Source organism: Meles meles, chromosome 17, assembly GCF_922984935.1.
Source record: "Meles meles chromosome 17, mMelMel3.1 paternal haplotype, whole genome shotgun sequence".
Lineage (NCBI taxonomy): Eukaryota > Metazoa > Chordata > Mammalia > Carnivora > Mustelidae > Meles > Meles meles.
In genome coordinates, this window is record NC_060082.1 from 53849104 (window position 1) to 53859659 (window position 10556).

The 10556-nt window shown below is 38.2% G+C and overlaps 1 protein-coding gene across 1 annotated transcript in view; it reads right to left on the reverse strand.

Moving 5' to 3' along the window:
* KCNK2 (potassium two pore domain channel subfamily K member 2) overlaps positions 1-10026 on the reverse strand; it is a 221474-nt gene extending 211448 nt beyond the window's left edge. Inside the window, exon 1 of the mRNA XM_045981939.1 lies at positions 9963-10026. Within this exon, the coding sequence (XP_045837895.1) occupies positions 9963-9996 (34 nt within the window). The 5' untranslated portion in view covers positions 9997-10026. The remainder of the gene's footprint in view (positions 1-9962) is intronic.
* Positions 10027-10556: the final 530 nt, after the last annotated feature.

The following is a 10556-nucleotide window of genomic DNA, read 5'->3' on the forward strand; positions in this document are numbered from 1 at the left end:
TGTGAAACAAATACTTGCGATATTTTGCTTCTCGTGCACTTTTTTCCTGTTGGGAATGTCTTTCTCTCTTTTCCCATCTACTCAAAAGGTTAGAGCTCCATAGCAATAACCAGGACATTCCCTCCTCCTCCTGGGATCCTAGGCACATTTTTACCTAAGAAGTCGGGCTCTACTTGTTCTCTCAAGAACCGGAAGGACTAACTAGCCTTAATGGACATTCCTAAAAAGACTGCGGAAGACAAAAATCAAATTTCTATTATAACTATGTCCCACGAGTCCTAGTGTACAATTTATCTTTTATACACATCACGCCTAGACTTGAAACACCACTCCCCACACGCATAAAAATCTTCTACCACCGTGGGCAAGCAGCTTTATTTCCACTATTCCCGGTTGGCCAACACGTTTATCAAACCATTTATTTCAGAAAGCTAGACTCTATTGTCTCTGCGCATCCAGAACTTCAACCCATCCAACATTTTATTAGATGGATCTCTCCCTCTTTCTGGCTCCCTGCTATGAACATAAAAATTGAGCTAAATTTTCTGGCAACTAAGACATAAACTTTCCTATTAGATACTTTGCCTCTCTCTTTCTCTTTCCTTTCTGCTATGGCTGCACATCTAAAACACTGGTATAACTTTTAGCGTTTCACTTTCCTCTTACTTCACTGCCTTAATATCCATACCGCTTCTCACTTCCTAGGTTCCTCAAGCTTGTACAGCTTCTGGCTGTCAGCACGCCATTGCAGTTACTCTCTTGACCACCAACTCCAAAGAACACACTTCAGCCTTTTTTGGGGTCTTTATCTTTACGTTAGTTGTGGCATTTGATACAGTTGCCCATTCTCTTATAAGTCCCTTTTTCGGCTCCACATACCATTTTCCCTAGATTCTCACTGCTGGTGTGGCCCAGTATCAGCTTCCTCTCTGGATCTTCTTTCTCCATGTGCCCATTATATATATATATATTTATTTTAAAAGATTTTATTTATTTATTTGACAGAGAGAGAGAGAGGGATCACAAGTAGCACAAGTAGGCAGAGAGGCAGGCAGAGAGATGGGGAAGCAGGCTCCCTGCTGAGCACAGAGCTTGATCCCAGGACCCTGAGACCATGACCTGAGCTGAAGGCAGAGGCTTAACCCACTCTGCCACCCAGGCGCCCCTGCTCATTATATATTGATGCCACTATTTGGAAATGCCCAGCCCCTTCTCAATATACTTACCTCTCCACATCTTTCACAGCTTCATCTATGGATTTAACTAACAATTCTGAATTTTATCTCCAACTCGAGAATCCTATTTCCAATGACCTAATGGGCATCTTTCACCCCCTAGATTTTTGACACCTCAAACTCAAAATATCATGCATCCTACTTTCTTCTTCTTAATGAATTCACTTAATTCATTTAATAGGTATTTACTGAGCCTACTATGTACCAAGATTATTCTAGGTACAACAGTGAATTAAAGGGAAAAAAATCTGCACTGTGGAGCATTCAGTTTAGTTACGAAGGCTATATTCTAATGAGAAATTTACATTATTGTCTTGTTGAGACATTCTCCATGAGTGTATATTATATTGCTTTATTCTTTTTCCCACAACCATACAACAATGTGCACATACAATAATTTATTTCACCACATCCACAATAATGGACATTTACATTATTTCTAATGTTCTGGTATTAAGAAATGTCGTAGTAAATACCCTTAGACATCTGATGTCATCCATCTACGTATCCATAGAATGAACTAGAAGCAGAATTGTTAGCTCTGGGATTATGTCCATCAGTAATATTCATATACATTTAAAAGTGTCTTCCATAAAGTTTACATCAATTCTGTCACTGGTAATTTATAAAAACATCTGTTTTCCCACACCTTTGATAACATAGATGTCAAAATATTTCCCATATGATTTCCCAAATGTTTTCCCCTTCTCTTCCTGCATGTGAAATTGAATTTCATTCTATGTTTAAAAAATCACTTGTATTTACTTTATATTTTCTTTTCCGTGTGTGTGTTTGGCCTTTTTCTACGTGGTTGTTAGGTATATTCATGTTGGTTTGTAGGCTTTCTCTACACATATCTGCATATACATATAAAAGCTCTGTGTCCATGAAATAACATATATCTACATATTAACACTGAAAAGTAGAAACAGAAATTTTTGAAAGTATCATTTACAAGAGCCTTAAAAAAAGTGAAATACCCACATATGAATCTAACAAAAAATGGGCAGAGACTGTATGAGGAAAACTATAAAAGTGAGGCTAGAAATGAAGCAGAACAAAACAAATGGATTAGATGGCTCAAATATTAGTAAGAAGTCAACTTTCCCCAAATTTATCTATAGAGTTAACACTATCCCAATCAAAATGCCAGCAGGATTTTTGTAGATGTCATCCAGCTGATTTTAAATTTTATATGGAAAAACAAAAAATGTAGAAAAAACAACTTCGAGGAAGAACAAATTTAGAGGAACTCACACTACATGATTTCATGGCCTACTGTGAAGGCATGCTAATCAAAACTGTATGGTATTAGTGAAAGTATACACACATAAATTAATGGGACAAAATAGAGAGTCCAGAAATAAACTTACAAAACTATAGTGAACTGACTTTTAATACAAGTACAAACGCAATTCTATGGTTAAAAGATTGTCTTTTCAGGGCAGCTGGGTGGCTCAGCTGATTAAGCCACTGCCTTCAGCTCAGGTCATGATCCTAGAGTCCTGGGATCGAGTCCCGCATCGGGCTAACAGCTCCGCAGGGAGTCTGCTTCTCCCTCTGACCTTCTCCCCTCTCATGCTCTCTCTCATACTCTCTCTCAAACAAATAAATAAAATCTTTAAAAAAAAAATGATAGACTTTTCCAGGAATGGTGCTGAAACAATTGGACATTCACATGCAAAAGATATATCCCTTCACCTACACCTCTTACTTTATAAAATATATTAACTCAAAGTGGGTCATGGGCCTAAATGTAAAACATAAAATTACAATCTTCTGAAAAAAGAAAATACAAGAGAAAATCATTGCGAGTTGGGTTAGAAAAAACATCGTTAGCTACAACATGAAAAACTTGGTCCATAAGAGAAAAAAAAATGGATCAGTTGTATCTCATCATAACTAAAACCTTTTTCTTTATAAGATATGGTTAAGAAAACGAAGAGCAGAGAGTAGAAAATACCTTCAAATCCCAAATCCAACAGAGTTTATACCCCTAATTTTAAAAGGACTCTCAAAACCAACAATAAGGGGGCGCCTGGGTGGCTCAGTGGGTTAAGCCGCTGCCTTCGGCTCAGGTCGTGATCTCAGGGTCCTGGGATCGAGTCCCGCATCGGGCTCTCTGCTCAGCAGGGAGCCTGCTTCCCTCTCTCTCTCTCTCTCTCTGCCTGCCTCTCTGCCTTGTTGTGGTTTCTCTCTGTCAAATAAATAAATAAAATCTTTAAAAAAAAAAACAAAAAACCAACAATAAGAAAACAAAGATCCAGTAAAAAAAAATGGACAAAAGATTTGAACACATGTCACCCAACAGGATGTTCAAATAAGAAACAGTCCGATGAAAAGATGCCTGGGGCACTTGGGTGGCTCCGTCAGTTAAGCATCTGCCTTTGGCTCAGGACATGATCCCAGGGTTGTGGGATCAAGCCCCACGTCAGGCTTCCTGCTCAGCAAGTGAGTCTGCTTCTCCCTCTCCCGTTGCCCCTCCTCCCACCCGTGCATGCTCTCTCTCTCTCTCTCTCTCTTAAATAAGTAAATAAAATGTTTTTTAAAAAAAGAAATGATGGGGGCGCCGGGGTGGTCCGTCTGTTAAACGTCTGCCTTCAGCTCAGGTCATGACCCTAGGGTCATGGGATCAGATCGGGCTCCCTGCTCAGTGGGGAGCCTGCTTTTCCTTCTCCCACTCTGCCTGCTTGTGATCCCTCTCTCGCTGTCTCTCTTTCTTGTCAAATAAATAAATAAATAAATGAAATCTTAAGAAAAGAAAAGAAAAAATGCTCAATGTCTTACACCACAATGCAGTGCCGTTGTATCTGACTAGATCCACTTCTTAGAATGGTTAAGAAATAAAAACAAATGAACAAATAAAACAATATCAAGGGCAGGCGGGAAGGCTGGGCAACTACAAATCTCTGGTAGGAAGGCAAAATGGTAAAGTCACTCTGGAAATTTCCATTTACTATACGACCTGCAATCCCACACCTAGGTATTCATCTCCCCTAGAGAAATGAAAACTTAGATTCACACAGAAACCCATGTTTAAAGCAAATTATATGGAGAGCAACATTGTTCAGAATCACCAAAAACTGCCTGAGTGTTCTTCATGGGTTGAATAAATCAACACATTCTGGGGGCGCCTGAGTGGCTCAGTGGGTTAAAGCCTCTGCCTTCAGCTCAGGTCATGATCTCAGGGTCCTGGGATCGAGTCCCGCATTGGGCTCTCTGCTCAGCAGGGAGTCTGCTTCCCTTCCTCTCTCTCTGCCTGCCTCTCTGTCTATTTATGATCTCTGTCAAATAAATAAATTAAATCTTTAAAAAAAATCAACACACTCTGGTACAATAAAATACTGCTCGGCAATAAAGGGAAACAAAGGATGGATAGACATGACGACAGGGAGGAACCACCGATGCATTCTGCTAAGTGAAAGAAACCAGACGGAAAAGGTTGCAAGTTCTCTGATTTCCCTTCTATGACATTCTGGAAGAGGCAAAACCATAGAAACAAAAAACAGGTAAGTGGTCCCAGGACCTAGGAGTTTCCATAGGAAAGCGGCATCATGAGAGAATATTTTGGGGGTGAAAGAACTGTTCTTCATCTTGATTATGGTGCTGGTTACAAGACGACACATTTGTCAAAACTCACAGAACTACGCACACAAACATTAGTGGATTTTTACTTCATGTGGATTTTTAAATAACTTAAATATGTGTGTGTGTGTGTGTGTGTGTGTGTGTGTGTCTATATATCAAACAAAAAGCTGTGTTCCGTGAGCAGATTATCTCACCCTGAAGGAGTGAGAATCCTACACCTTTCTCAAAATAAATCAAATCTTAAAAACATGAAGGCAAAGAAGCAAGAACTTTTTCAGGACTGCACTACTCAGAACTCTAAACTGTCAAGGTGTGAAAAGAAATTAGTGCCTTTTGCACGGGACTGTTCTATTCACCTTGACCCTGCAGCTTGGGTTTCAAAAGAGCATGAGGGAAACCAAAGCCTTTGGCTTCATACTATGTGACGACGTGTCATCACATCACCACGAGCTCTGCTGCGCTTAGTCTAACTTAGGGGCCATTTCTCTCATAGGAGGAAGGAGCAATCATGGGATACCCTCTGAGCAGTGCCCATGCAGAACCAGGGAAGGGCTTCTCTAAGCTTCATTCGATTCCATTCAAATGCATCAAAGCCCTCTCTATTCCACGATTTCTTCTTTAAGCCTACATTTTCATGAAATACCACCAACCAAAACGATTGCATAGAACATGTAGCAACGTTAGCCTTTCAAATGAAAAGAAAATGAGGAACTGGGTAAAAAGAGTCTTGCACACCTACGGCTACTAATATGAAAAAATCAACATGTTGCATTTCCAAATCACCTTGTGGTTGACCGTGAGCTAGTCGAATTCTACTACTCTATGGTTTTTCTGTTTTTCTCTTGTACCTGTAAATTGTGGTTCCTGCTGCCTAAATCTTCAGTCATACCAAGGAAGACTTCTGATTACTAGAATTGAGTCGACAGATAGATCTATGCCCTGAGTCTCAGAATCGATGCCTGCACGATGTAGTAGCCGACCAGCCTCTGAGAAGCTATGGAGCAGAGTTTTACCTGATGCTGTCACCTAATTAACTGGTATACATATAATTATTATAGTGTTATTTTATTTATATTATTTTATTTATATTTATTTATATTTATATTATATTATAGATATAATTATTATAGTGTTATATATATATAATATAATTATATAATAATTATATCTATAATATAAATAAAATAATATAAATATATAAATATAAATATAATATAAATAAAATAATATAAATTGTATAAAATCCAGTTGTCCAGATCCATATTATTTCAGCCAAGCAAGGTTGCCAAGATCACAACTTGTGGCCTTGACTCCTTTGTAAAATAAAAGGTTTAAATGAGTAGATATGAACACCTTTACTCTCTTGAAGTGTCTGGGATATATTGGTAGTGGAGAAGACAGGGGATTGCAGACACTCAGGTTTTTCTGCACACTCGACTGAGGTTGACCTAATTGCTCTAGGTCTGCTCTGTGGGTGTGTGCCTGGTTGATTGGGTCTCTGTGGAAGGCACAATGCAACCTAAGTGTTAATTACTGCTTTAGTTTAAGGCTCCCATTAAAGCACGAAAGAAGCAGATGAATTATATATTTCTGGACAAAAATCAGTGATTGTCATAAAACCATTAGACAAAGTATGCTAGATGCAAAGTCTCTTTTCTCTATAGTCAACATTCTGCTTCGTTCTGCTTTATTATTCATATCATGCAGCAAATGAAGTAAATGTAGCATCCCTCTCTGCTTTAAGGATGAGAACAAATGAAATAGTATATGTGGAAATCCTTTGAAAAGAAAATGGCACTATATAGATGCAAGATAATATTTTCTTTAATAGCCACTGCCGACACTCCCCCAAATACATGGTAACTTTCCACATAGGAAATCTGACAGCTAGATTGTTACTTCATAGCTGTGATGTGGAAACATTGCTTAAGCCAGTTTCATCCTGAGTATAAGAATGATGGTTTTGCCAAGTGCTTTGCACTTGTAACAAATGAACAATAAATCAAATCATCAAAATACACTGTCCACATAAAACTTTGGTTTCTGTAGGCTCTATAGAAAAATGTCATGGGAAATATCTTGAAGATAAACATTTGCAGTCCTTAAACTCTCAAAAAACCCTTTTGTGCTGAGAATGATTTTGCTGATTACGGTTAGACACAGGATTAGACACAGGATGGAAGGGAAACTTAATTAATGATGGCCAATCCAGTGTTTCCACTGTCTGAATCATTGAGGACTGCAGACAGTCAATCAAATTGATTTTACCTCCTCACATGTCTAAATCATCTTTTAAAAACTTAGTTATTTTTGATTTGTACATTCTGATCGCCTCACTCATTCTTTCATTGCACTTATAGGGGCTTTGCTTACCAATTTTCTTATATTAGGGGCTCACTAAGTGAAGAATAGATAGTTCCATCGAGCCTCATCTTTGGGTAGCATTTAGCACAACCAAGGAATTTAGGAATTATTTTAAACAGCTAGAATGACCAGAACCACTTCTTCAGAATGGCCCCAAGAGCTCATGTAGGTAGGTTAGCCATCCTACTACACTCTTACTATAGGCCAAGCATGGCACAAATAGTCTCATTTAATCTTTACACTAGTAATTCCAAGGAGGAAGAATTGTCAACTCCATATTATATATGAAGAATCAGAAACTTAGAGTTTGAGTAATTTTCTCCAGGTCACATAACCTATAAGTAACTGGAATTATGGGGTCTGGAATTCCAAGAAACATTTATCTGACTCCAAGTCTCACCAAATACTTTTCTTTCCCCTCTATTTTGAATCTCCTTGTCTATATCATATCACCAATGGCAGGGAACTCATTTCTCTTGGTATGGCAAATCTTGAATAGTTCTGGTATAGATATTTCCGATATCAAACAACTAACTAGAAAAAAAATATACCACGCCATAAAAATTCAAGTTCTTATTTGTCATCAGCAACTATATCCCAATCCTTCTGGAGGGTGGAGGGGTTCTAAGCTGACATTTTCCTTTTGAAGATAATCCTCAAAATCGTAATCATTCTACCATATACTACTGACTTGGCTTTCGTTAAATAGTCATATGCCTTAGGACTTCTCTAACGTTATATCATTTCTTGATGGAGGTTCCAGAAGTCTACATAATAAATCCAGATGACGTTACCCTGAAAAATTGTGGATGATATCAATAAATCTTCTAATTCTTAAGAGAGCTTCCAAATGATTCCTATAGAATGTCTTATTCTAATAAGAATTATATTCTGACAGATTTGTCTGTATAAATCATATGCAAAATATACCTCTAAGTAGGAGACAGAACTGAACTGTTAATGGGATAATTTAAGCTTATCCAAATGCTGTATATGATTACCCCAAAGTATTTTACCTTGATGATAATTGCTGCTTAGTTACAGTTCCTGTCAGTTTCTACCCAAAGGATTCTACCACCACTTCTCACAAGATGGGGTAAAATCACCTGAATAGTATTCTTTTTTTTTTTTTTTAACGATTTTATTTATTTATTTGACAGAGAGAGATCACAAGTAGGCAGAGAGGCAGACAGAGAGAGGAGGAAGCAGGCTCCCTGCGGAGCAGAGAGCCCGATGCGGGGCTCGATCCCAGGACCCTGAGATCATGACCTGAGCCGAAGGCAGCGGCTTAATCCACTGAGCCACCCAGGCGCCCCCTGAATAGTATTCTTGTTACTTGTAATAGGAAACGGACATGTATTCAGTTTAACAGTTATCTATGGCATTATTATCTGGCATGATAGAAGATAGAGACAACAGCTCTAATAAAACTACCTTACCTCTCTAGCTCTCTCCCATTCAGTGCCTTTCTCCGTGTTTTCTGCTTTTCTCCTGTCACTCCAGGAACACTTGGTTTCACTCCAAGAGTCTCGTCATCCACTTGCCTCTCAGTTTATTTTCATGCTCCTTACACCTAAAAAATGATCTCCCCCATTTGAGGGTTTGGCCAATGCCTTGGCTTACCCACCAATCTTCAGCAGAGGGGGATCCAAATTAGCTAATTACAATTCCAGGGCTACAAATTAACACCTGGAAATTGCATCCTAATTGGAAATCAGCTGATATTTTATATACTGAATTGCTCCAAAAATTTTATATCCCTTCAAATAAACAATGAGTTGAACAAACCCTTGTATTTGAAGAAAAAAACAATCAAGAATAGAAATTGATTAGAAGTTTCATTTTTAAAGAAATTCGTTATTGGAAACAGTAATGCAGTGTAACCTCATTATTATGCAGTTTCTGTTAAACAAAATTCAGTCACATTCATGGATAAGTTAATAAATAGAATCCTAATAGGAAATGATTACTGTACAAGCAAGACATTTGTCCTATGACCCAACACCAACATAAATACATTCAAAAACTTCCACATAAGTATGTATTCTGCCAGGAACTAAAGACGGACTTGGCGATGTTGAATATTTACATAGGATTATGCTATTGGTGAACTTGATTTCCATTTCCAAGATCATAATCCTATTCCAAGGGAGTGAAAAATCTTACACAGAGACACCTAAACAATTTTTTCAAACAATAACTACTCACCAAATAAATATGGAAATGTAAAAAGAAAAAAGCCTTCATTCCCAGGTTTTAGTGTAAACTATCAGAGTTTTTCTTCCCCATTTCCAAGATTCTGAGCTATCTCTTCCCTAGTAAACAAATAAGATTCGCTGAGAAAATAACTAATATTCTAAGTAAATTGCAAATAACATGTGTCAATCTATATGTGGAAATTGATTATAAGATTAACTGTAACATGAAGCCAAAGCAAAGACAGTTTAAATGATCAGAGTCCAAATGTAATGGAATGTGTAGATACTCATGTTCGTCAACTTTGCATTGCCAGAATTAAGACATCACACAATAAAAGCCTGATATAACATGCCTATTATATAAAACATGCCCACATGAACGTGCAATTTATTTCAGTGTTGCAAGGTCATGGAAAAAATTCCAGTAACTAACCCTCTGTTGGAACCACCCAATGAGTTTAATTATAGACTTGTCTAGGAAGACTCCCTACATCAAATACTCGCTTGGAAATCTTCTCCATGTACTCCAGAAAATTTGAAAACAAATGAGATACGTGATTCCTGCTAAGATACTTACGGTAGAAGTTCCTTTTTGCTTGTGGGTTCATCATTTGGGGATGTTCTCATCAGGAGTCATCATGCTTTTGATCTTGAACGCCGTTCTTCCACCAAGGCTTCTTGTCCGTAATATCCAAAACAGAGTCACTTGTACTAACAAGCCATCGTCCCATACTGTTTCCTTTCTTGTGTGAAAGTTACCCTGTAGATCGATTTCCTGTCCAAAAACACTCCAAAATGAACCAACGCTGCTGTACGCAAGTGAAACGTGCTACTCAATTACTCTGTCTTAGCAGTTTGGTTCAGAAAGAGATTTCCTAATTGAAATGAGGAACCAGATCCCGGTTGTTCCAGGGAGCTTAAAAGACAGACGTTTCTTCCTCGTGAAGGAGCATATTGAGATTTGCCAGCGTCATTTACTCTCACTAGTCTGTGGCTTGAGCACTATTGCCCACGAAGCCTCCACGGACTGCCTGAAGACCCTCCCAATTGCCACGGTAACAATAGCCCAACTAGATTTTAAAATCAGGCTTAGTATGCTTTGAAGTACATGATGTTTTCCATTCCTGAAAGGACAAAGAGATCTACGTTGTCAAAGTTTATTTTTAAGCTC